General features: G+C 41.0%; 1 protein-coding gene across 2 annotated transcripts; it reads left to right on the top strand.

Annotated features, from left to right (window-relative positions):
* The first annotated feature begins 2,188 nt into the window (after nt 1-2,188).
* Nucleotides 2,189-27,494, top strand: LOC146566702 (MAGUK p55 subfamily member 7-like). 2 transcript variants are annotated; one of them, XM_085286300.1, is made up of 20 exons: nt 2,189-2,388; nt 2,598-2,716; nt 6,670-6,747; nt 7,884-7,964; nt 9,932-10,063; nt 10,220-10,301; nt 10,918-11,003; nt 11,500-11,574; nt 11,863-12,059; nt 12,589-12,653; nt 14,076-14,117; nt 14,667-14,687; nt 14,800-14,814; nt 15,564-15,596; nt 18,255-18,425; nt 18,876-18,956; nt 19,936-20,029; nt 20,716-20,824; nt 22,422-22,565; nt 25,309-27,494. In XM_085286300.1, the coding sequence occupies exons 2-20, from the start codon at nt 2,681-2,683 to the stop codon at nt 25,486-25,488; spliced, it is 1,722 nt and encodes a 573-aa protein (XP_085142426.1). In that variant the 5' UTR covers nt 2,189-2,388; nt 2,598-2,680; the 3' UTR covers nt 25,489-27,494. The 2 variants fall into 2 exon arrangements, with proteins under 2 accessions (XP_085142426.1, XP_085142427.1); XM_085286301.1 differs by lacking the exons at nt 14,076-14,117; nt 14,667-14,687; nt 14,800-14,814; nt 15,564-15,596 and having other exon boundaries at nt 2,190-2,388.

The following is a 27,494-nucleotide window of genomic DNA, read 5'->3' as shown; positions in this document are numbered from 1 at the left end:
GTCTTCTAACTAAAATAGGAAAATAGGAACATAAATAGTGCCATCATTGCCAGACCTGGCCCACATCTGGTTGACATACACCCTGCCATGACACCAGTCAGTCAGAAGTGCCAGCTTGATCCCAGATCCGGGCCAGACCTATTTTCTATGAGCCTGGGCCACATACACCAAATCACATCGGGCCAAATGTGGCATGCCATCACATAAACAGTGCCATCTATGCCAGGCCTGGCCCATATCTGGATGACATATCACTTACCATGCCGGAAGTCAGCCAGCAGTGCCGGCTTGACACCAGATCCGGGCCAGACCTGTCTGCTATTTGGGCCCTTGTATGTCATCTGACAGTTCTAGCTTATTAAACTGGCAGGTCATAGTGACAAATAATGGGGTTTTGAGATTTTCCATCCAAATCCATCAGTCTGCAACTTCTGCTGTCACCCTGTTCCCACATTTATACTCAAAACATGTCAAATCTGTCAGCAAAACACCAAACACATGCCTGACAAAAATTCACGCTCCTCAGTGTGATTGCAGTTATCCATCAGTACATCCTCTTCTGTAATTTCTTTTATCAAAGTTCACTGAAAACCGTTTTTTTCAGCAAGTTTGGCAAAAAAAAAATTCAAATAAGTATCTTTTACTATCAAGTCTACTGCTTTGTCAGTAAAGCTGTTGCTTGAGGCTGTCTTTCCTCCTCTCTCAACTGGAGAACAGGAAGGTAAATCAAGCCTCAAGTGGATTAGTGAACATGACTCTCAGACATGTTCACAAGGCAGTGTTTGAAATATGTTGTCACAACACTATTCCCCCAGCAGTCTGGCAAACCTCGTAAATCCCCCCATATATTGAGGGGGGTCCATAATTCACCGAGCACCTGGGAGAAAGACAAAACCCAGCGTTCATTTCCTCTATTCAAACGAGTTTGTTTTCATCAGTTCGTATTTTGTAAGAAGATCAGTATAGTGTGGGAAGTGGGCTCCCTTAGCAGCCCTTTCTACACCCATCACCTCATCCCATGTCTCTTTAAATCCTTTAGTTGAATATATTATGTGAGATGTTCTGTAGAGAGTTCCAAGTTGTAAATGATTGAGAGGGCCAGCTGCCCTCAGTCGGCTTTTGTTAGCTACAAAGCAAACTTTCTGGTGATGAGGACACCAGAACCTGCATCTGGCCTGCATCATTATGTGTAAAAGTTCTCTTGGTCTCTCTTCCCCCCTTTTTTTTTCTCCAGAGAAACGGTGAGGTATGAGGCGCTAACACTGCACAGGAATCATGTCAGGGTTTAGAGAAAAGGACAGGATATCATACTGATGTATCCTGGTGCCCAACAGCAGCAGATGGAGAGCATGACATAAGCTCTCCCACAAAACGTCCAGAGCTGCCAGTACACACTGACTCTAACCTGGTCAGAACCCAGTTCAGTCAGTCGCTCGTCCAGCAGTCAACGTCAACCATCAATCAGTCCTTTTCAGCTCTGACTTACTCTGCTTCTGTCTGTGGTGATTTTTTGCTCTCTCCTTTCTCTCTGTTGCCCTGTGCTCTGATGAAAGACACTCTCAGAGAGGTAGCCAAGCTACTTGTCTTTGTTTTGACGTTTCAGTGGCTCTGCTGTGGATATGTTTAGAACTTCTTCACGTGATCAGTGTTAGTTCAAAGGCTTTAAAGCACCGTGTGGTTGTGTTTGTGGAGTTTGAAACTGGGGGGCCTTTTCTGGAGAATTAGTGAAGGGGTCTTTGATGCAGCTTGACTGCATTCAGTATGAGCCTGACCTTTAATGCATCACCTAGTTTGGTGGATCACAGCCAGGCTAAGGACCAGAAGTGAGCAGCAAACAAGTATCTGCTACCACTCTCCATCAGCTGTGCTCCAAGACTGTGTTGTGTTTGGATGTAACCCCACTCACTCACTGGTTTTGTGCTCTCTCCGTCTTGAGTGCTTCACCTCCCCCCTGCTTAATCTTGAAACCATCAGCTCCCCAGTCTGGTTCTCTTTAAATTGAATTTGAAATCTTCATTCTTTTTATAAGCTGGGTGAGTAAAACCCTGAAAGGCCTTGTGGATTTCAGCATCCGCTGTTCTGAGAGGATTCAGATTTATTCCCTGTTTTTTTTCAGTTGTTTCTAATCATGGACAGAAGCGTCCCTCAAACAACAGGAAGGTCTGGAACAAAAGCAAGAAGTAAAGGCGGGGGAAGGGAAATAGTTTATTGCCTTTACGTTTCCTCTTCTTTCCAGTGGCAAGAAAGGGAGGGATATCATCGTCTGTTTTGTCGCTCGTAGAAGTTTGAACCATACATTTTTGTTTCTGTTTTTTTTAATGCGTAATAGAATCAGCATGGAAGGAAAAGGAAGAGCATCCACAGATTATAATTAGAGCTGTAGTCTGTGTAAGTATGTACTCCTTCCTAAAGGCACTAGTACAGGACTTTGTGTGTTTTGTTTTTACGTGTGCATCTGCTTTCTGCCTGACTCTGGGTGTGTTGGGTGTATATGTATTCATGCACACATACAGCACTTGTGTCTTTTGCTGTGCATGCAACAACTCACACCTCCCACTACCACACTGACCCCTCCTGCTTCCTCTTTCCTTCTGCAGGTCTGTATGAGCTGCTGGCGGCCCTGCCATCCCAGCTGCAGCCTCATGTCAACTGCTCTGAGGACAACACCTTCCTTCAGGATATGTTTGGAGAGAGAAGTCTCCACTCACTTGTTAAGGTACAACAAACAAATAGAGTTATAGGAATTTCGCCTACATATTTTTCAGAAAATCACGTGTTGTTTAACTCATATATGCACGCACTGATAACTCTTAAATACACTTAAAACACTTAAGTAATTTCATTTAAGTGCTATACATATGAATACCTCAGTTTAACCAAGCCTAGCTTTAATTGCACATGTAGATTGTGTACAAAGTTTATTGTCAAGAAGGCAGACAACTAAATTAGTCACATAAAAAGTCTTGAAAAGAGGAGCCCCCGGCCTCCAAAGCAATTATTATTCATGAATTACAGTCCTATTGCACCATCTACCTGCCCAGATCTTCTAATTCCTTCCTCTACCAGCAGGAAGGGGCCTGTGGTTTGGTTACTGCCTGTTAAACTAGATAGCTGCAGAGATTGGGGAGAAGGTTTGTCTGAAATCTTTCTCTGATTTTTGTTGTTAAATAGAGAACAATTTTCCCCCCTAAACATGGGGTAGTTTCCTGCAAATCGGCTTTCCATTCTTTATTATTCAGTAAATAAATGTAATAGCTGCTCGACTGCTGTGTCTGACTGATTAACTGAGCCATCCTAGTGAGCCAAATGGACAGACGGGCAGACTTTAAAACGCACACAAGTACTAAACAACCATCTCGTCTTACTCAGAAACCAGATGCAGCATTCAGGCTAACATCATGGACACACCATTAATAAAACCTTAATTATCCTCTTCCTAAAGCTCGGCCACCAAATCGCCACAGTCCACCTTTATTTGGGATTTGTGTAAGGTTGTAGAGGGGATACGAAAGAATGGCTAAACAGCAGAGAGAAAACACACACATCAAGTTAATCTGACAGGCTTCCCAACCCAGGTCGCTCACTGGTTGTAATTGCCTCACCTGGGTAATTACAACCAGTTGTTGGTCACTCTGTCTGGAAGGAGAGAGACGGTCCAGAGGAGGAGGTGTCACAGATGGAGAGAGAAACAAGAAAGAAGTAGAGAATTCAGAGTAACATGAAGACTTAAACCAGACATATGCTCTTTCTGTCTCTCTCACCTGTACTCACCAGATGGTCAGGACGTCTCACATCCATCCTAATCCGATTATGTTACAGAGATGAAAGAATTATTGTCCGATATCATCTTTCAGCTTTTATTTACATCTGTTTGTTGCTAGAAAATATTCTCATGACACGAGCCAGGTGCTTATTTATATTTTAAAAGCCTCACTTGAATCCAAAATATATCCCCTTCCTTGCACTGTCTTACTTTGGATTTAGGCTGCCTTCCAAATATTTTCATTAAAGTTCAATGGTCGACTGCAGCCCAGATTTACCGGATCAAGCACGTTGTTCACAAACAAGTACCTCTGAAATGAGCCAAAAGTGGCTAGATGATGATAGATGAAGCCAAATGCAAGGTTATGATAGGGACAGGGGAAGGAAGAAGGAAACTCCATATTGCAGCAGACAGGTCACAGTATGCTGTTGACTACTGAAAAACTTTTTGAACCATGTCAAGCACACTGGAGGGACAATTAAAACAAGAAGAAAGCTACAGGTCAACCAGTCCCTATTCTATCATTTTGTATTGTCTGTATTGGTAATCAAGGAAAATCCCACAGCCATTACTCCAGTTTCATCCATCCCTCCATCCATTCTCTGCTGCTTTTCAGAGTTGCGGGGGGACTGTGGAGCCTATCCCAGCTGTCTTAGGGCGAGAAGCAGGGTACACCGTGGACAGGTCGCCAGTCTGTCACAGGGTTTTGCTCCGGGTCACTTTGAAAAAGATGTTCAGCTTGTAAAGGATGTGATGTGAAGTTTTCTGGGCAGAGGTCTTAAGCCTGCTTAAATACTATGTTTTATGTCTTCGGGTATTTTGAAAAGTCTCCAAAGTGTGCAACCCTGACCCTAAACATTACATTAGTTCATGTTAGCAAACTAGTGACAGATTATTTCAAACCAATAACTCAGTGGAAAGAAAAATAAAACTAGTTAGCCATAATGTTAGGGCTTATAGATGATGTTCACAAGATGCAGTTAGCACTGTTTTATATAGTGTTATAGAGTGATTTGACCCCCATTTATCTCAGGATTAATTCTGAGATAATTGGGGGTCTAAAAAAGTTTACAGCATGACAGGTTGCCGAAGCATCAACAGCAGTCCTAACATCCATCAGCATGTCCACAGGGGAAAAACATGTTTACCTCCACGACACGCCTAATGCACCGTGTTTTATTGCTGAGTAATAACGGCTTTATGCAGGATTTGAACTTCTAAGCTGACCTTGAAACATGACTGTTGTGCTGGCCAAGACAGAGTCCTAACAGGCTGTGATTTATCTCGGCAGACTGTGTGGATAAGTCCAGCTGAAATGGCTGTAGCTGTTTAAGGCCAAGATTTAAACTGGAATCTTGATGGGGAGAGACGATGTAAAGACATTTCACACGTCGTTGCGTCGCGTTTTCTTCACTGGAAAGTTATAAAAGTGATTTTGATGGGTGACATTTGGTGTTTGGGTAATGTTTTTGAATGACATCATGTTTTGGATTTTGGTGTTGGTCCCTGGTGATTATCGAAGCCAGATGACAGCTTGAAGAGACTCAAATCAACTCATCTACGCACGCTGCTCATGTTATTGCTAATCAGAACTTCTGCCAGGGCCAAAAACATTGAGGTCAAATACCGTCCTGTGACTGTGTCAGAACATTCAACTGTCAGTGATTCTGACTTGCTTTCCTCCGTATTTACAGTACTGCTACCATCTAGCTTTAAAACATAATCACCTGTGTTGCGAGGAGTAAAAACTATGTCTAACATTCCTAAAACAGATGTTTTAATTGCACAAAGCATCTGTAGCCGTTCAGTGTGACAGCAAACAAACTGCTTTTCTTGTCTTTTTCTGTCCTGCTGAGTGATTTTCTGTCACACATTGTCACGGCTCCATCTGTGTGTGTGTGTGTGTGTGTGTGTGTGTGTGTGTGTGTGTGTGTGTGTGTGTGTGTGTGTGTGTGTGCGCACTCCCGCATGTGTGGATTTGGCCCTTTAGATATAGAAGTGGCCCAGAGCGTCTCTGTCACTCTCTCCTCAGCCAGAGGCTCCTCTGTTCCACCATCCTCCTGGAATGCTTTCTAGGACATCCAGCTGGAAGCTCCAGGCTCGGGGCCCAGCTATCAGTCAGACCCGTGGCCCAGATCCCCTTCACCATGCTGGGCCTGAGGAAGGAGAGACGCAGGAGTGGCTGCTGGGAGGAAAGCTGTCCCTGTCTGTTCCTTGATGGGACCTGACAGCAGCCTGTAGGCTGTCAATGCATTCCTGCGCAGCTGCTTTTAAATCACAAATGGGATATCTGTAGTGTTTTTTGTGAGTCTGTGTGTGCGTAGGCACAAGTGTGCAACTGTGCCTTTGACGTTGTGTGCGTGGGTGTGAACGTGTGCTTTGTGTGTATATAAATTATTCCATCTCTGCTCCACATATGATGAAGTGGTTTTGCGTGTATAAATGAGTGAAAGTGAGCGCACGAGTCAGGCTTACTTTCCATTTTAGCAACTCTCCAGAGACGCAGCTCTGTCTCTCAACACTGTGCAGTCACAGCGCTGAGGCTGATAAGGAAATGTTTAGCCAATTTCACCAGACTGTTGAAATGATTTGGAATCATCACGGGGCCACTGGGACATATCGAATGCATGGTGGAAAACTGGATTGTTTGTACAGTGGCTAAGCTAACTGAAATACTTAGTGGATCGAGGGAGTGAAAGATCTTTGTGTGTGCTTTTGGTATTTAAGGACATGATTTAATGAACTCTGTGTATGTACAAGATGGTGCTGATGAAGGTTGTACATGTTTTCTCACATGTCTGTTTGGAGACGTGCACATGGCTTCCAGCGTGCACACTTTTTCTTCCACATGTGCTCACTACTATCTCAATAACTACCTTAATAATGAATACAATCTGTCCTTTCAGATCCACGAACGGCTGCAGCACTATGAAGAGAGCAAGCCCGCCCCTGTCCTGGAAGGAGCTGCACCTCTGGCACGTGACGTAAGTGTTTTAAAAAACTTGTTTAAACTGATCGATTTTTTTATTGGCTGGGAGGCAAATGAATCGATTAAAGGAACCTTTGGTGAACAGTGTCTGTCTAGATGGGTTTCGGTTAATGGAGGTTTAATTTATTGACTAACATAAAATGACACTTCAACCCTCGTCTGGCCCCGGCCGTACTGTCTAGAACTCCCAGCAAGTGACTGCCACCGCTCAAGTGAAACCAGCATGGCCAGTGCCGTTGGTGTAAGCAAGTGAGACACACCACATCATCAATAAATAGTTCAAATGATGGCCACTGATCTAGAACTGTATGGTTGTTATGGTTGACTTGTATCCTTCTCCCTGTTGGAAAACCGTTTTCCTCTTCTGGCTGACTTCCAAACATCTTAATACAAACTCTGCTGTTACTTGGACAGATCACTTGGTGCCATCAGAGAGCATTGGTCTGCATTTTATTCCTGCAGGGTCAGATACGAAAAATACAAACACAGAGAAAGGGTTCATCAGTGTCAAGTGGCTTTCATGTCAGTTTTTACTGTGTGGGATGGCTTGCTGCTCCTTTCCACACTCCAACCAAGTCCAGGAGGATCTTCCATAAATCAGTGATGCTCTCAGAGCTCCCATTGTTTCCAGGTTTAACTGACTGTTTTCTTTAGTTCTTGAGATTCTCATTGGAAAATGATCTGGTACAATAGAAGATTTATCAAAGGGCAGGTGCCAGTAGGTGGGAGTTCTAGGCCACATGACAAAGTGTGGCCTTGCCTCCAGCTGCGATTTACCTTATTTAAGACAAGATGAAGCTGCAGATAAATCCTGTAACTGAAAGAGCTGCATTTTTATGTCTTAATACAATATGATACAAATAGAAGATACACCAACATAACTTCTTTAGATAAAGCATAACTAGTATGTTTATCTCTCTAAATGCAAGTCCTCTATTCATTACTGACACAAAGCACACCTTGCAGAGTTGAACTGTTAATTACAAACCTCTACCATTGGTTTTTCATTATACAGACTGCTGTTGTCTTCTTGTCGAAGCATTGAATGTTCACATGCACACCTGAAAAAGAGAAGCATGCTTAATGGTCTGAGCACAGTTGTGTGAACATTGTGTCCTTGACTATTTTCAGGTGTCTGATGAGCTGGAAGGCAAATCAGCCAGTCAGGATGTCAAAGAGCTTCTTAAACTGCTGGCAAACCCACATGTAAAGGTGAGTAAAGGATTTGCTTATTTTGTACTGAGCAGGTTTTAACAAACTAAAACCACATATTCTCTTTGTGGAGGATTGTATTATTCCATCCAAAAAACAGCAAAGCATTTGGCAATTCTGGCTCTGGATCTTTGCTGTTTGCACAGCAGCCACATTAAAGCGTTACAATCATCGTGCTGTACACAAAATAACACGCCTGTTAGATCCAGGCCTTGTCTCGTTTTCTTGGCTGCCGTTGCTGACCTCGTTAGCCAGATGCAGACAGCTACAAAATAAATTTACACATTTTTATTTTCTAATGCATAACTGGGGCCATCCATCAGGGCCTCCAGGTGTCTCAGCCAGACAGAGCTGCCTTCACGACGGCAGGATAGAAGCAGAGTTGGACAGGCTCCGTTTTTAATGCGCTGTCGTCATGCTTGTTTGGGCTCTGCCAGAAACAACAGCTCTCTAGTTCTCCCCCAACATAGCACACACACACACACACTTACAGTACATGCAAATATTTAATACCTATCAGTGTCAAACAGCAGGAATTCAAGAGATGGTGGTTCCCAAACATGGATTTTTCAATGTCTGAGCTGGTAATTATGATTCATTTCCTAAATTCTCCAAACACATTAAGAACAACTACATTAATCTGTTCAAAGACAAGTGTGGAGCATGTGTTTTTTACAGGTGCTATAGGTACAGACACACATATTTCACCAGGCAGCACATATTTTAGACATAGAATCAGCAACTCCACACACACCTCCAGCAAACTGGTACTCATTTGGCTCATTACTATGTTTTTCCCCTGCACCTAACACATATAATTGCTGCTGTAGTTGTGCAGTGGTCTCTCAGCTCCAGTGCAGAATGGGGTCAGCCAAGCAATTCCCCACCAAACAATGGAAAATGTTCTTTCTGCTACTGCTTCCTCCATTGCTGGCTGGTGAATTTTGGCAGACGGTGTAGCAGCACAAGCCAAAGAAGACAAGCTGGAGAGGAGTGGCATTTTATCTCTGAAGTAGGATCAAAACCAACCATTTTTAAAGATTTCCTGGCTGTGAGATTTTCTTTACATGTGTTATTCATTTGGGATTCTCTTGATCGAAAGAAGTTATTATTTTTAGTTATAATAAGGTAATACAGACTCTTTGCCTTCCAAAGACTACTCACATAGCTCCAGTTGTGTCTCCTCCTCTCATCTGCTCCCAGTTAGCAACATCTTGAATGCTGTACTGCAGCATGCTCCCATGTCATAAAACACACTGCTTCTCTTCTCACCATATCCTTCTCTTTCTTCCCTGTTTCTCTTGCTCTCCACCCCTCTACTTTTGTCTGGCACTTTGGTTGGAAGATGTTTTTCTCAATTTTTCCCCCCCCCTCTAAACCACAGAAAAAGCAGCACGCATCTAGCTGCATCTTGGTCCGGACACGCGGTTGTTAAATACTTTGAAAAATGAATGTCTCCTGAATGGCATCATTCCCGTCTGCGTCCCGTCTCTTTTTATGCCTGCTCGTGAAAGTGTGAAATATCTGAGCTGAGAACTTTGCTTTTGAGTCTTCACCACCTTACCCTGCAAAGTGTGGATTTTGTGGTGGTCACATTTGCAGCTCTTGCTGAGCAATGGTGCAGGGCGAGCCTGGGTTGCCTTTAATCAGAGAGATGTATGGAGGGAGAGCACGGGCCTAATGGCAATTAACGCTTGTTCATCTACAAGCTCTGGCCTTGAATGCTTTCAAATCCATCACCCAGCACATGAGGGAGACAACCCAATTCATAACCATCCTCCCTGCAGTCTGCAGTGTCTCTGTCCTGCTTAAAAAAGGAAGTGATAGATCGGACTCTTAATAGCATGCATGGCCATACTTTACTTAGCTAAGTGGACTGGGGTAAAGTTGAGGCCTTCGTGGCTTGACAGATAACCCTTGCCTGTTTTGTGTTTCCTCCCATAAATCCTATTTTCTCCTTTTTCTAGAGCCTCCTGTCCGTCCACGACGCAGTTGCCCAAAAGAAGTATGACCCCGAACTACCTCCGCTGCCTGAAGACATCGATGACGATGAAGATTCTGTGAAAATTATAAGATTGGTCAAGAACAAGGAGCCACTGGTAAGTAACTTAACAATCATCCTGTGTGCAGTATCTATCTGTCTCTACGCCTTAATTTTCATCTTTACAGTGATTTTAGGTCATTGCTGTTTGACTTGCACATCATAATGTCATAAAGGTAGAAATGCTGTTATAATGACTATTCTTCTTTTATAGGGAGCAACAATAAGACGTGATGAGAGCACAGGTGCCATCATTGTGGCCCGGATCATGAAGGGAGGGCCAGCTGACAGAAGTGGTTGGTTCCAGCCTTTTTCTCTCTTTTATAAGTTTGCGTGTGTGTGTGTGTGTGTGTGTGTGTGTGTGTGTGTGTGTACTCGATTCTACTCAGTTTTCTGTCATTTTCTGTCACTGTGTAGCACCTCAGTTTACATAGGGTCGTTATAGCAACTCATTTAAAAGTCCCATGATGTCATTTGTATGCAACACAAACCCAGCACACAACAGTGGACATGGAGGCGTTGGTATACCTGTCCGATCCCTGGATGCCGTGTTTCAAAAAGGGCAGTTTTGATGTTTGTGAAGGAATCACTTTCATGACTCATCAAGTGACATAATTGACTGGCATCACATGGTGGCATGGAGTCTGTTGACGTCACAGTTTCAGATCAACTCAGGTTGCTCAAAACGACTGCTCTAGTAGGTATCAGGTGCTGCCATCTAATAGAAAACCCTAAAAAACAGAGTCAAGTCAAGATGAGCAAAGTAGATACTAGTGGAAAAGAGCCATACAAGTCTGTAGTGTGGAATATATTGGGATTGCACAGAATTTAGTACCTCGCTTACATCAGGGCGTTAAAATAATAGAATGCCAGAATGACTGCAAATTAGTAACGTCTGTTTATGTGTGGCAGGTTTAATTCATGTAGGGGATGAACTGAAGGAGGTCAATGGAATCCCTGTGGACGACAAGAAACCAGAGGAAATCATTCGTATTCTGGTAAGTCTTGTCTTTCTATGGACGTTTGTGAGACTGAGGGTTTTTCAGCTCCACTCCCTTGGTACCAGCCTTTGTTTATAATGACAGAAACCTCCCCTTATCAACTCATCCACGACCCAGGCCTCCCATTGCCGTGTTGATGGCCGATAGATCACATGCAGAGTCTCTGTGGATGAGGCTGATGATGTGTAGTTCCTCCACGCAGCTTTGGTCACAGGCCTAAATGAGCTCTGTCATGTGCCTGGGATCTTAAACTCTTAAGGCCTTCTCAGACACAAAAGTCTTTGAGCTCTCAACACTCCTCCTTTACACCCCTGCACTGTACTCCCTAATTCTGTCAAGAATGGTTATACTATCCCACTAAACCTTCCTTTGTTGAAAAATCAATGCTTGACGCTATGTCACTGTAACTAGATTAGGTCTCTTATAAAATACTTAAAAGGATAGGAAAACTATCCTTTACAATTACTCCAACTTCTGTTCCTACATTATTTAGGCACAGTCACAAGGAGCCATTACCTTTAAAGTTGTCCCTGGTGCAAAGGACGAGGCATCTATCAAGGAGCCACAGGTAGGTCCTGTCTTTCTCTGTTATTTGGTTTATCCACTTGTTAAGTGATTTAGACCCTTTGATAGTGGAAAGTCATTGAAAGACCATCTTGGCCATCACTTGCAGCGTTTACCATCGATTGCTGTAATCTTTTGAGAATAATCACTCTGAGCTTTGGTGAATCACCTTTAACCATGATGACAATGTTTTAGAAAGAAAACATTTTATATACAACATAGTGAACTTGTTCCTGTTGTGTCTTCAATCCTCCTCTTTGTTTTCTTGCCTTTCCCTCATGATGATGTACAGATGTTTGTGAAGGCGCTCTTTGACTACGACCCAAAAGATGACAACACCATCCCATGTAAGGAAGCTGGTTTGGCCTTCAAGAAGGGTTGCATCCTACAGATCATGAGCCAAGATGATGCAACCTGGTGGCAGGCCAAACACGAGGGCGACACAAATCCTCGTGCTGGCTTAATACCATCCAAACAGTTCCAGGAGAGGTGAGAAACACAAGGCTGACCTTATTGGCTCCAGTGCTGTCACTGTCATAGATGTTCCATCTCCTTTCTCTCCCTCTTTAATCCATGTATTCTTGCTTCACTCTGCCAAAGTAGTCTGGGTTTCCACACATTTTCTGGTCCAAAGTGAGTAATGACAGAAAATGATAGCGCTGGTACCAATCCACATTGAACTGCAAGTGGATGGAAAACACACACCAGACCTACACAGAGCTCAGGAGGCTTGGGCAGAAAGAGGAAGGCTGAAGAGTAAAGGGATCGAGTAGAACATTTTATATTCAGGTTTATTATTCTACTTTTTTCAATAGAAAGATGTTCTGTTCTTCACCTCCTCAATCTTTGGTTTCACCAGTCTCAGCTGACAGAATAGAAATGAAGGATATTGTAGAGCAGGGTTTCTGTAGCATAGCAGAGTGTTTATTATTCCCAGAGTGACCATGAAAACTGATGGTTTTCTTTTTTCTGTTCTTTCCTTTTTCTTCTCTTTCTTTATCCATCTTTTTGCTTTCAGGAGACTTGCATTTCAGCAACCTGTTACAACTCTTTCGTCCCTAAGGAGGTCTACTAGACGATCATGTAAGCATATATTATTTGCTGTGTTAGCGACTAATAAACCACAACAAGACAGTTGTCTTTAACAGGTGGATGGGAGGAAGAGAAGAATGGCAAAAGTGAGGAATGCTGGTCAGGACAGTTTGTGGAGTTCATTTCTGAAACAGACTCATCCTTCTGCTGATTCCACCACTGGAGTCTTTCGTGTAGTTGTGTAGTTCATGCTGGTCGTCTGGAGAAGCAATTTAGATTTATCTTTGTTTTCATTTTCCTTCCTGTCTGCTCAATGTTTCTCCCTCTAAATTTCTATCCAGAGTCTGTTCCATGTGTCTTCTACAGCCTCTTTGTGTGTTGTTCACTAAGTCCACAGCATGTCTTTTATCCTGTCTTCCTTTGCTCCCCCCAACCGGTCACGGCAGATGGCCGCCCGTCCCTAAACCTGGTTCTGCCAGAGGTTTCTTCCTGTTAAAAGGGAGTTTTTCCTTCCCAATGTTACCAAAGTGCTTGCTCATAGGGGGTCATATGATTGTTGTTGTAGTCACGCAGGAGCTTTAATATGAATTAGGAGAGGGTTTGCCCTCTGGCTGTTACTCTAGCTAAAGAGATGATTGATTTTCTAAAAGCTGTGCATAATGCAGATAGCAAAGATAAAAGACAAGTTCATGTGAACTGGTATTGTCACTTGGCTGCCTGGCTTCTAATTTGGATAATCACTTATACTCTTGGGGTGATGATGATGATGAGGGTAATAACAAGGATGGTTTTGATGGCAGCCTGTTATTCAGCAATTGTCCGTGATTGACTCCAACTGCAGAGTTCAACTCCTTATCATCACTGCCGGAAGAGAGAATGAAGACAAACAGTATTACAGTATTATTACATTATTACCCAGATTTTTCCAATGTAAACATTCCTGGCAGCTCACCCATGGACTTGATAAAGGTGGACTAATCATACATCTTTATGGCAGTTTTCATCACATTCTTTCTTTAAGGTTTAGTTTCAAATAAATTAGATAATTAAATCTGGCTAAACTCTTATTCACAGTACAGTAATTCTCATCCTTCTTAAAACCACATTTTGAGGTCGCTGTCCCAACTTAAGATGCCACATTAGAGCAGGAAGAGGGCAACATCAGTGGGAAAACTGACCTGGCCACTGACATTTGAAACAAGATGTCAGATAAAGGTACACACACTTCAGAACAGCTGCCGCTCTCGTGCCTGATGCGTCTAGCCTACAAACAACCTTGCACAGATAGGTCTTGACTGTTGTTTTGGTTAGACATTAATTCTGGACATGCTGAACAACACTCTGGAAAATGAATGCAGTGATGTAAGGTGAGCTTCATACTGTTAAATACTTACAGAGGACTGTATCAGTATTACAATATCAATCATTTGGAGGCTTATGAATCTAAATGGCTTTTTCCCCCCCTGTAAATAGTGACTGCACCACAGACATGTACCGCAGATTGTGTATCACTAGGTAACAATGGATATACATTTCTATCAAAATAGGAGCAAATAGAAAGTAAATGTTTGTTATATTCTCATAAAACCTGAACTCAAGCTCCACTTACTGGTGTTTTTGTAACCTTTTAGTAGCAGCATGGCTTATGAAGGGTTTCTGTACGTGTTCTTTTTAAACCCAACCTTAAAAAAAGAAAGAAGTTAAGGATAAGATTTCCTCAATGAGTTCCATCAATTTATGTCATGACAGCTGAGTGTACTGCAACTTCCTCTCAGGAAGACCTGACGAGTGTTTCAGAACCAAGTGGAACTTGAGTTATTTTATTATTTGAAACGTAGATAGTTAAACTAGTGATACCATTAGAGTGATACTGGGAGTTACAGTGTAGTGGTCAAGCTCGGTATTTTTCACAAACATTACAAAACTGAAGAGAATTGTTTGCTTTTTCAGTGTTTTGTGAGAAATGACTGAATTGAACCTGCATAGGATGTTTGTGGATGTGGCACTCAGCTTTAAAATGTTTTATAATGTTCTCTCTGTTGTCTTTTGCTCTGCTTTTCTAAGATGATGTGACAGTAGAGTTTGGTAGGTTTCTTCTTATATTTCTTCCTCATCCCTGAGTTATGTTTACTTTCCTAATCTAATATTTTGTTTAGTATTACCTAATTTCCATTCCTTGCTTCTCTTGCACTCAAAGCTGAAGAGATTGAAGGTACTACTTTTCTGACATCCTCCACCGAGTAGGACTTTACTAACCCAACCATCTGTGATTGGTTCCCCTTCATGCTATTTGTGTGTAATGAGGTCCACTTCTTACCTCATCTCCCCAATTGACCCATTAAAGCTATTCACCATTTAAGAGTAACATTAGTTGTCACAGTCAATGGTTCCTCATAGATTTTATTGACTTTAACATTTTACAAAGCCTCATCTTTCCTCGACTCATTTTCACAAATGTGGACATCATTTTTGAGAATCATCCCGTCACAAGTAATATTTGTTGGACTCAGTCACAGCACAAACTGATTCACTGTCTCCAAGAATCGTCCAACACCACAGCCAAGAATGTAGTGGCCTGTAAGGCTAAATGGGGCTTAGTCAGTTAGCTGGGATCATCAACATTTTTCAGCATTGTTAGTTCTGTAAAGAAAAAGAGAGTATTTTGTTTATTTTGGTCAACTTTAGCTGCTCACTAGATGGAGGTTATATGTAACCTGTCCTTGAATTTACCTCTACATGCGTGGCTGTCATTCTGGGCAAAGGCCAATATTTAAAAATAACGAACACACTATAAAATGTAACTCAAGCAAAATTTACCCCAAACCTCTCTGATCACTCTCTTCTTAACAGCACCTGTGTGTTTTTCCCCTTTATCATATTTAGAGGGCCGCAGCTCATTTCTGACTATTCTATTTAACTTGATGTTGTGGTTCTCTTTGGCTCCTTTCTTTTCATCACCAGAGGATGCTGATTATAGTGGTGGATTTCACCTAGGTGAGAGATTGTCTTCTTTTGTCTTCTTGCCTTTTCCTGCCAGATGTGGTCATTTCACTGTTACAATAAATATGAGGACAGTGGCCAAGTACAAGTTTTGTTTTTTCCACATGAATCCTTCATATATCATCTTCTAAGAACTATTAAGTCATACATGTTTCACGGGACGGAACAGTTGTTCATACCTTTGACCTGTTCTTCTAACTCACAGAGCACTTGTGGGGCAAATAATTCACTTCTTAAACCTTCTTACATAATTCACTTTTTGGACTTTAATAGTTTTGTACTTTCTCACTGTGCTGTGCTATTTGTGCTCCCATGCTGACAGCATGAGTGCACTGGCAGATCATGTCATGGATTTGCAGTATGTAGTTATCCTGTTCTGCCTCTGCTGTGGGTCTGAGGACTTCTTTGAGAGGTTCTGGTTGGAGTTGGCTTAAAAGAAAGGTTTGTGTGCTTCGCTGCATTGTGGAGGTCCGGATGAAGGCCGGTCTTGCTGATGTGGTTCCAGTCAGACTTAATGACAATTACCATGGCCCACTTTGGTTCTGCAACCACTTTAATTCCAGAGAGCTGCTTCCAAATCCCTGTCTTGTACAGAAAATGTTTCCCATCGTGTTTTTATTACCACTGTCATTTGCACATTTAGACTCCAGATTTCACAGGATATCCAGAGCACACGCAAGTTTATAAATACTACATTTGAGTCATGTCTGCCAAGCTCAATCAGGGTCACTCCCAAAGCCGAACTCTGCCAAACATTATTCCATTTTTTTGCCCAAAAAAGTCCAGCACCTTGAGTCCAGCAGCCAAGAACGAGGTTTAAATGAAATGAGAGAACCTCGGGAGAAGAAGTAAAAAATAGTGAGTTATAATAACATCTTCTCTATGAGAGTACTTGCTGCATGGCTTTTCAGCCTGTTGGATGTGGTTGTATGATTTAAAGTTGGCCTGTCCCTAAAAGTTTGAAATCTTAGAACTTACAGATGCTTTTGCAATGCTGCTGAGGTTGCATGGGGAAATAAAGGAGTGGGAGGGGGCGGCAGTTGTTGTCCTTAGTTTTTGGTTTGTTTTCTCCCCATGCCTCTCAATGATGCAACGTCTGTAACTTCCATTGCCAGAGTCATTCTTGAGCACAACTTTGGGATGAACAGATTCCTGAATTTACAGCCTGCAAACTTGAGAATGATATCTCCTTAGTAAGCACTGTTTAGAGGCTACTTCATTACTGTACTTAAGTAGAACCTTCAGGTATCTGTACTTTACCTGAGTATTTACTCTTATTCTCTACATTTTTGCACAAATATCATTTTTAAAACAGGCTCGTTACTCTAGACTCAACAGTATCAGCTGAAATTGAGTCGGAAAAAATGCGTTTGTCTGTATGTTTTAGTCAGCTTGTAGCTAGTGTTACAAAAGAGGAATGAGTATAAAGGGAGTAACCTTGCTTCACAACATAATGTTTCTACAACATTTCTATCAGCTCAACAAACATCAGCAGACTCAAGCTGTTTGTGTGCTGTTCGTCTCAGTGTGTTGCTAGTTAAAGGTCCAGCTGCTGTATTTCACAAGGAGAGAAAAGAAAGAGAGCTAACTTCACTCAGAGACGGAGAAAGATAAGAAAGTCAGGTCAGGAGAGAAAGAGTAGAGATTATTTTTAAAGCTGATCTCTGCTCTGGGACATTTAATGACCTGCAGATTTAAAGGTTACATGTCAAAATTTTTAATCACATATCACATATGTGTTTTGACAAATGGTCTATTTTCATTGTGTGAGTATACTAACTTTGTCTTTCTATAATATCATATTTGCAGAATAAACAGGTTAGCTTGCATTAATGTGGTGAAATCACAGTAAAGCTCTGTGTTGGGCTGATACAGAGCAGCTGTGGGGGTCAGTGTTAGGTTACATCAAGTGTAGAGATTAATTTACATTTAAGCTGATGACGCTTAGATTCATTCACTGATTTCAATCTTTACACCAACTTTCTGTTTTCATTTAACTGTTTGTTTGTGGAAGTAAAGTCGCTTCCTGTATGTATCTGTGTGTAAGTGTGCGTCGTCCCAGCTTGTGTTAAATATGCTCATCTTTTTCCTTCACATTTTTGCACTTCTACTTTACTGAAGGGGCTTTGAATCAAAGTAGAGATCGGAACTTTGTGCCAGTTCCTTTCTTTTTACTAACTTGTTCGTGTTTGGATCATCTTATGAGGCTTTCCAGAACAAATGAGCAAGCTTCGTTTACCCATACCTGACTTGTTCTAAAATTTGGAGCACATTCATTGTCATCCTCTCTGTGTAATACAGTTTCCACTGGTATGGAAGACAGGATGGTTGTTGTTGTTGTTGTTGTTGTGTAATTAGTTACCTGTGTTATTTTAGTGAGTGTGTCAGCGGGTGCAAGAGGAGAGAGGGACTGTATTTTGGATGATGATAGACCTATGATGAGTTTTCACCTGTTTGATGTCACCTGGGGAAAGTAATGTTTGTGTGGAGGTGTTTGCCAAGATCCTGAAACAACTATAAATTGAAGTCCACAGTATTTGTATGTGTACATACGGTTGTGCTGGATTTTACACTACTGACAAAGAATTTTCTTTTTTTGTATTGATTGATCTGTTTCTTCTGTCTCCTCTTTTGGCTCATGCTGACCTCCAGCTGGGTTCAGGAGAAGCTTTCGCCTCAGCAGGAGAGACAGAAAGACCACCAAGTCCATGTACGAGGCGAAGAAGAGTGAAATGTACGACATGGCTGACGTGCCCACATACGAGGAAGTCGTCCCGTACCGCAGGCAAAGGGGAGACAAACACAGGCTGGTGGTGCTAGTAGGTGAGTAAAGAGAAATTTAAGTTCTCAAACTCTGATGTCGCTGCTTACCTCACACACTGTTGCTGTTAGGATACCGAATTTAATGAAAATCCTCACCTTCAATCTCATTGTCACATAGAGACGACAGAAACAATAAAGGTGGCCCAGCTCTGCAAGAGAGAAGCTGAATATTATGTTTCTCTATCATCTGTTCCTAAGAAGTGAATATGAATAACCAGAAAGTAACTTTAGATCTTTTGGATACAAATTTTCATTAGTTCATCATTTGATCCTATTAGACATTTGAATTTATATTCTCATCATTAGTGTTTGAGGTCTTGAGTTAACCTCGGCAACTCTAACCACCAAGTACAGACGAAAGAAAGTTTGAATGTCTCATATCATGTTATGGATGTGATAATAACGTGATGAGGAGTTTGGCAGAGTTTATAATTAGATGTTTGTGTGTAGGACCCACAGGTGTCGGCTTGAGTGAACTGAAGAAGAAACTGTTGATCTCTGACCCCCAGCACTTCAGTGTGACCATTCCACGTAAGTGTCCTGTAAAAGAGACATTGGGTGTCAGTGTGACTACCTGTGTAAATAAAGGTTAAATTAAAAAAAAGGAAAAAAGATAACTTCACTCTTCTGATTTAAGCCCACCAAACTTTGGCTGAACAGTACAGTTCATTTGTCTTTCGCTCTGCATGTTTCTTTGTTCTTATCTCTGCGTCTTATATGTGAATGTGTGCTTTATACTAGTTAATAGAATAGAAGTTAATTCGCTGACCATTAAATGTGGTGTTCCCAACAATCTCTTTTCTCTTTGTTTCATCCCAAAGAAACCTTTAAACATTTGTGTGCCGAAACTAAAGTTTCTGTCTTTCTTCCGTTCTGTGCTTTATCTTGAATTGAGGATGCAACATAAATGAAATAAAATAAAATGTAATAAAAACGTGGCTGTATTATTCTCACTGTTCTCACTATTTGAAATATTTCTTTACATAGAGAGATTTTTTTAATTATTGAAAAAAAAAACTTTTATAACCAAGTTTTATGACTTTATTGTCTTCCCCCAGCCAAAGTCTGACACTTGAAATGTCCCCGGTATTAAAATCCCATTGGCGTGGCCTTTTTCTCTCCACACAGCCTGTTAATTGTTCTCAAATGTGACCTGTGCTGCTGTTGTTTAATAGAGCCCAGACAGTCTGATTCAGACCCGTATAGGAAACGTATGGCACAGGTCCTGGCTCTCATTGAGAGGAAGGAGAATCGGAAAGTGTCTCGTCTCGCTCTTTTTGAATGTTTGATCGCTGCCAGTGGACACATGGATATGTTTAACACTTGCTGTTGTTTCGGGTTAAGCCCAAAAGTGTTGCTTCTTTTTGTTAATTTGAAAACCGGAGCTTTGGAGACCACCGGCTCTCTCTCTGTCTCTCTGCTTGTTGCACACAAGGAGCATTGCACTATTCATTGCAATGACTCACAGGCATCACTCCCTCTCTTTCCATCTTCATCTTCTTTCACTCAGACACCAGTCGACCCAAGAAGAACCAGGAGACCGATGGTGTGGATTACCACTTCATCTCCAAGCAGCTCTTTGAGACGGACATCCAAAACAACAAGTAAGCAAAACTGATGAATTCAATCACAACACACATTCAGACTTTATGCAGCAGAGATGAACAATTGATATTCATACTCTGGCCAAAACAAAAGTACTTTTTCCCTGGGAAAAAAAAGAGAACAACTTTTTTGGATATCCTGCTGTGTGTAGATTATATGTTTGTACGTCTCTATTTCAAACGGCCTTTCTTTAATGTTTACTACAATGGAGAGAACAATTATGAATTGTTTTGGTTTATCACCATTTCTCAAAACTCTAATCTCAGAAATCACAGTGATTGTAGAAAATTAATTATAAAAATGAAAGTTGAAAGTTGCTGTTTAAAAAAAAAAATCCTGCTCTTATGAGGATATATAAAAAAATCTTAAAAGCACAAATTAACATATCTAATACAGTGGAAAAAGGTTTGTTTGTTTTATGTAAACTAGTTTAAAAATGTCCTCCTGATGCTCATTTCAAGATCTATATTTTCTTTCTTGGACAATATATGCAGTTAAAAATAATCCTTGTCTCGTCACAGTCTAAAAGAACCTCTTTTAGCTCAGGTACAAGGCCTGAGCTTTAACTCAGATTACAGTAATTACTCTTCTAAAAACTGACATAATTATTTGAAACTTTGTCCATGTGTCCATCCAAAGATGTGCGTTCGTGCTTTTTCTCATCACTCTTCTTTTCATGTCTCAGGTTCATTGAGCATGGCGAGTACAAAGGGAATTTCTACGGCACAAGTCTGGACTCGATACGTTCAATCCTCTCAAAGAAGAAAGTGTGCCTGCTGGATGTCCAGCCTCATGTGAGTGACACCTTCTTTCTCACCATCCCTGTACTGTATTCTTAGCCTGTTTTGGAAACTACCTGTCTCAGAAGCAGATCGCCCTGTTACTTTATTTGAAGATTTCCTCTTTGGCTTATGTCACCATAAACCTCCACAGTAATGCCATTTCTCAGTTATTGACCAACTGAGTGAATGATGGAAGCTGTTTCCCAGTGGTTCCGCTGCTGCCTCTCCATTAAGTTTTTTATCCATCTTGTTGTGAGTTGTGGGTCTTGACCCACTGCTATTAGCATAGCAAGAAGGTCAGATGATCATGCCAGAACCAGACACCAGACACCACCTCTAATCAAATCTCATCTCTCTCATACCTCTGAAGGGCCTTTCACATTGGGCGCACCTACCACGAGCTGGAGCGAGTGGCCTAAAATTTGTCTTGCAGTGGTTGTTGCGCTCTTGTACGTCGAAAACTCGATGGACCAGCTATTTCTCATCCATAAAAAAGAAAGCTTTGGCACTGTCCCCACAAGTGAACACTTGTGTTGTTTCCTCCCAAAGTCTCAGTATGCATGTCAACTTGTGTCATGAAGTTTGTTGAACTCGGAAACACACACAATCAACTTTTCCTCCTTGTTTTCATTCATTGTGTGGTTGAACTTAGTAGGGCTGTTTGCTTCGTTTCTGTTGGTCGTGCGACGGTACGTCGCAGCAGTCAAAGTTTAACCAAGTTTAACCCAGTTAAACGTTGACCCTTGCATGCAAGAGTACTCTTACCGGCGCACTTGCTCTTTAAAACTGTTATTGAGTGGCGCAAGCAATAGAAACAAATGGGTTTCAGAGCTCTGCACTTGCCATATCCTATGTGAAAGGCCCTTGAGGTACCAGATTGGCATGTTATTTCAGAAAACTGTCACCACAAAGAAGAGACAGACACAAAGATCAGGCATAAATAAAAACATATATATCCTCCACTATCTTCCAAAAGAATTTAAAAGCTGTGATGAGTTAGTGTGAGTAGTCTTTATCCCTCAGATTGGTGTTTGTGAGTCATTTTTAAATGACAAAAACTATAAACATGATTTCAAAGTTCTAGATTCACTCAGAATGATGGGAAGTCATCTGCTCTGTGGTCATTATTAATTGTTCTGTCCAACTAATAAGTCATTTATGCAAAGACTTCTTCATTCTAGAGAGGTCAATAAGTTAAAAGGTAATTTAAGATTTAATGCTTCAGCAAAACAGAAATATATTCGGTTTACAATGAGAGAATAGAAGAAAAGCCTCAACTTTTCATGTCTGAGGAACTTAAGGCAGAAAATGTCTTTGCTTAAAAATAGAAGGAAGATTTTAATTTTTAATATCTTCTCGATTGGAAATCAGCAGACTGAATCTGTTAAACTGGACTTTGTGACAACCCCATAATCCAGTTCATATCACTATTACAAGTGGACCATGAATTGGCAACCTTTTTTTTTTCAGGATTATATTTTTAAACGTTTTGTCTATTAATTTTTTCACAGTCTGTTTATACCATACGTGACACACTTTGTGATTACGTCTTAATGTGCTGCCAAATGCCTAACTCCTTTTTCTCTGCATCCACTTTTATTCTTTTCAGCTAATAAAGCATCTTCGAACAGCAGAGTTTAAACCTTTCGTTGTGTTCGTGAAGCCCCCGACCGTCGACAGACTGAGAGAGACCAGAAAGAAAACCCAAATTATATCAGGCAAAGACGACAAGGACTCCACCAAACCCTTCACGGTAAAAACTTATTTCTAGTGTGTGGGTTGTACATGGCTGATAGTTTATATCGTATGTTAATCAGATATTACCTCCCTGCTTAAGTTGAGATAGAAAAGCAAGAGGAAATTGTTACTGTGTAACTGTGACTTGGTCGGGTTTAAATGTATCTTTCTCTCTGTCCACACGACCTGTTTTATGTGATTTGTTCTGATGTATTTTTTGCTTGAGGTACATCGTGGTGCTTGGTTGATTCAAACAGATGTTTTCAAAGTGCAGCCTTGGGGCAAATGGCCGTTCTGAAGACCAACAAGGAACGAATACAATCCTGTACATTTCATTCAAGCACGGTTCACGTGATACTGTGAAATAAAAATATTTCTCTTCAGTTTCAACAGCTCTATTTGAGCTAACATAGCAGTTAAACCTTCCTAAAGTTGTCAAATCAAGCATAGCATTACTTCAGGCAGGACATGCAGTCAAATTAAGCTGCAATTCCAGCAGATCTTAATTCCACATCAGTTGATGACTCCACTGATACATTTCTAGTCATAGCTCTATCAACTCTATACTGACACCAGAATGGACCATAGAGAAATTACAAACTGGTACAAATTAATTTCCCAAACACAACCCCATAAAAATTAAAAGCCTGGTAGTCAGACCCGATCTGAAATGACCTGAAAATAAGCAGTCTCTGGCAATTATATTACGATGAACTACAAGTCACACACATGCAATCTGCAGTGATACAGTCACAGGACTTTAGTTGACCTCTGTAGAACAACTGGCAATATTTCAGGGCTTCTGGTATAGGCAGCAGACATCTGAGCCAAAGGGGTCATTGTTTAGGAATGTAGAAAACTTTTGAAAGCTAATAAAAAGCTAATTTGTCATCAGTCGATAGCCAGTGGTTTCATTTCCACATGTGTTGATTTACCTTTAACTCACATGTCAAATCAAAAGGTCAAACATTACTCTGTTTAAAAAAGTTACAACACATATGCCCAGAGCTGATAGTTAGTCAAGTCATATTCACACAAAATATAATAGGATCCGACTTATTGAGGCATAATTTAGTGCATTTATGGGTAATAAGTGTTGAGGAAAATGCTAGAGTACAATACACTTTCACCTAGAACATGCAGTGAATTTATGGTTGAAGGTCAGCTTGTTAAACCTTGATACAGACACAGCATCAGCTTATATTATTCACACAGGTAAACATAATTCTGTCTCAGTCCGCTCCTTATTTCCCAGCTGGGTCTTGAGAACAATAAGCTTTAGTTGTCAGAAGCAATCTGGTTGTGAACAGTCTGTTGCAGTTTTAACGTCCCTTTATTAGCTTCTGTTATTCTCTCATGTAATACAAATATACTTCTATAAAGCTGTGTGACAGCGGGCTGTATTTCAACCAGCTAACAAACAAAGTCTCTGTGTAAATGTTCATGTACACTGACAGAACCAAACCCATCTTATATTTACTATTAAATGAAGGGAAGCTGTTGTTGGGCAAGTCGTCCCAGACATTTTCAATCCAACGCTAGCTGTATTTTTCTTTGCAAGAGACAGGTCTGCTTTAATGATAAAGGCCGAGGAACAGTCGTCTCATTGTTTCAGTCGAGCTGGCTGGAAGCGTGATGTGAATACAAGCAAAACAATCTGATGTAATGCAAAATCCCAGCTGTAATGTGGTTAGCATAGAAACTGGCACCCAATCTGAAAGAACCACAGGCATTTCAAAGTGATTTGAGGAAATCTCTTTGGTTTCTGACACTTTTTTAAAACGCAAAGACAGGTGGGTTTTATTGGCACAACAAAGCAGGTGTCCAGCAGAGAACGTGGTTGCTTGTAAAAGAGGATACTGAGGCTGACACGTGCTGCTTCATGCCACTGAAATGCGTAAAGATTTATAGTCCTGTAAGGTAAAAGCAACAAATGTATAAAGGCTACAAATAAAAGAATTACAATAAAAACAGAGGGAACGTTCACCTAAACTGTGACTCAGTATTTAGTTGCTGTGCAATGAAATTTATCTATGCTGTTACAAAGTACTTAAACAGGCACAAGATGCTACATAACTTCTTGTGGAAATTAGGCCACCTAGTGGGAATAAACGAGTCCCGGGTGTGCTTTTTCTCAAGTTTGGTCCCCCAGAAGAGGCATCATCCTAAACCAATCTTTTCTTTTTAAGTTCTCTGATTTTCTATTCATCTTCCAAACCCAGCTTGCTGTTCCTTAAACGGCTTCCTGCTCAGATTAATGTTCTTGTTGGGCAGACAAAAACACAGCTAATCCATTATGAAGCAGAAACCACCAGAAACATTCTGAAGGAACTGCTGGCAAAAGTCCCTGTAAGAGACAGCTTCATCATGACAACGTGTAAAAGCAAAGCTGTCAATTCATCCGTGGATCTATGTCCCTCCCCTCATCTATGGTCATGAACTTTGGGTAGTGATTGAAAGAACGAGATCACAGATACAAGCAGCGAAAATGAGCTAAAGTCCAATTTAAAGTTAAGTGTTCCCAGTAAAAACACAGCACCCTAACCTACCAAGAGATACCTGGGCTCATTTAGAAAGGCAGTATTTACTTGAATGATAAATGATAAAATAAGTTCTCCAAAAGTTGATTCTGTTCATCTGGACGTAGCGTTCTCAGTGGGAGAAACGTTTCATCAGTCACTTGGACGACTGACGAAAGAGATTTTATTCGTTTTGTGTTTTTAACTTCCATCTATTTTGTCTCTTCCCTCTTTTCCCAGGAGGAAGACTTTCAGGAGATGGTGAACACGGCCCAGACAATGGAGACTCAGTACAGCCATCTGTTTGAGATGGTTATAGTCAACGACAACCTCGATGTTGCCTTCAGCGAGCTGCAGTTGGCACTAAAGAAAGTGGAGACAGAGACACACTGGATTCCAGTCAGCTGGACTCACTCCTGAGAGACATACTGACTGTAAAAGGAGAAAAGGGAAGCGCTTTGACAAAAATATGCAGGTTTTCTATCTTTTTAAAAAAATATTTGCCAGGGACGGTGTTGGGAAGTAAATCAGGAATAAAACAGTGCCTGGCTGCTGTGTCGCCATACCTGAACTGCATCGAGCTAAAAATAAGCTTCTGCCTGGGATCAGGTTGGATTTAGACCTCAGCTGTGGTCTGGAAGCTCCAGGTCTGACCAGATGTGATCAGGTTGTGGCTGCAGGCTTCTTTCCAGAATCTAAGACTTTGACATTGATCAGGGTCTCAGTCTGGGTCACACATCCATGGCCACAACTTGGAGCGCCTTGGTCCAAACCGGAACGTGGAGCGAGCTTGGAGCATCGTAGCACCAGCAGTCCTGCCAGCACATCAGTAAACCGGCCAAACAGGACTCCTTTAGTGGTTTTATAACATTAGACCATTAGAAACCAAAGGGATTGATGTATTTCTTCTTCGTGGACAACTTACATGTGTTTGTCTGTAAAAGAGCACAGCACCAGGGAAAGAGGAGAAAGGAAAACATACTTGCCTTCTGTCTTACTAGACTTTTGTACATCTAAAATCTTCCATGACTGTTATTCCAAGCAAAACACTGTCAGGTACACTTTTGAGAAAGGGCAATAAGTGTAATTTTATTTAAAAGAAATTAATATATTTTCTAATATCTGCTTGTAGTCCTTTTTATGCATTTTATATACATTTATGACTTTAATATGATCTTAGCTGTAGCCATCTCTGTGACAGCCTCTTTTTACTAGAAGCATTTTTTTCTCTCAATCTAGCATTTTTTTGTTCGTCACCCTAGTTTAGTTTTTTGGCTCTGTCAGCTCTACTTGGCTTTATTTGGCTCTATTATCAGCACTGCTACAATTCTCCTAGCTCCAGATTTTGCTCTCTTGTTGATTCTGGGACAAGCTGACCTCCTTTAAATTAAGGGGAGACTATAATTCCAGCTACATTTTTATTCACCAGAATTCACACAAAAACAATCCATATTTTATTTATTTATGCTTTGGGCTGTTGTTTTGTTTTGTTTTGTTTTTTAACTTCCTGCTCCTTAAAAGTATACTTTCTTTGATTGGTTGCCCCTCACCTAGCCTGTGCAAACAGAAACTAGTGCTCGTATGCACTGCCTCCCAGAGATGACCTTTTGCATATTTTGCATATTTAGCAGTGTTTAATATCTGCTTAGTATATGACAAAATACAAGCCAATGGATAAGTTGTCCTTTATACATGGAGGTAGAGCGCAAGGATAGTTGGAGACTGGAAACAATTAGGAGGAGCTAGCCTATGTCTGCTAGTCTTTCTGAACTTGTGATTTTAGTACATTGTTCATCCCTATTAATAACAGTTAGTTCATATTGAATTCATCTCTTAATTTCTGTGCTTGCTCAGCTGATTGCCTCCAATCTCTAGCTGCATTTAAAACTCTAAGAGTGCTATCAGTCTTCCAAAGTCTCAGTAAAAAAAAGCATTAAGCATATTATCCAAACTGTCTAAATGATTCCTTAAACTCTATATTTATTCTTTTTTTTCTTTACTCTAAGAATACTCTCTTACTCTGCTGAATGTCCAGCTCAGGTTGTATGTTTCCAAATTGTGCATCATTTATTTCTCCCTTTCCACCAACTGTGACATATACAAACTTGATTTGTGTCCTTTTTTTTAAGTGTAAGCATGATTGGTTATACTGCTCTGATGTAATATGATTTAAAAGTCTTTAACACTCTTGTCTGCCATACTTTGTCCCAACATTTTTTTGTCTTTTTGTTTATTCAGTTTTTCTACCTCCCCACCCCCCTGCTGCCCATCTTACAGATCAAAGTCACATTTGTACAGTCACCAGAAAATACCTTTTTAATGTCTCCCTGTAATGATATACTCTTTAAGTGGCACATTGTATGAATTTACATTATTCTTGATAACTGCTGCATTTTTTATTAAAGAAAATACGACTAAACTTGTAA

This window comes from Mchenga conophoros, linkage group LG9 (assembly GCF_057382185.1).
Source record: "Mchenga conophoros isolate Kocher_MC1m ecotype Shallow Benthic linkage group LG9, M_conophoros_male_GT1.1, whole genome shotgun sequence".
NCBI lineage: Eukaryota > Metazoa > Chordata > Actinopteri > Cichliformes > Cichlidae > Mchenga > Mchenga conophoros.
The sequence above is the reverse complement of the archived record's forward strand: the minus strand, read 5'-3'. Positions and strand labels throughout refer to the sequence as shown.

Bases quoted from the DNA above. Each gene is read 5' to 3' on its own strand.
- LOC146566702 (XM_085286300.1), top strand. From the start codon at position 2,681: ATGTTTGGAGAGAGAAGTCTCCACTCACTTGTTAAG. The intron at 12,060-12,588 runs GTGAGAAACACA...TTTTGCTTTCAG, and splicing joins TCCAAACAGTTCCAGGAGAG to GAGACTTGCATTTCAGCAAC. The intron at 12,654-14,075 runs GTAAGCATATAT...CCCTGTAAATAG, and splicing joins GAGGTCTACTAGACGATCAT to TGACTGCACCACAGACATGT.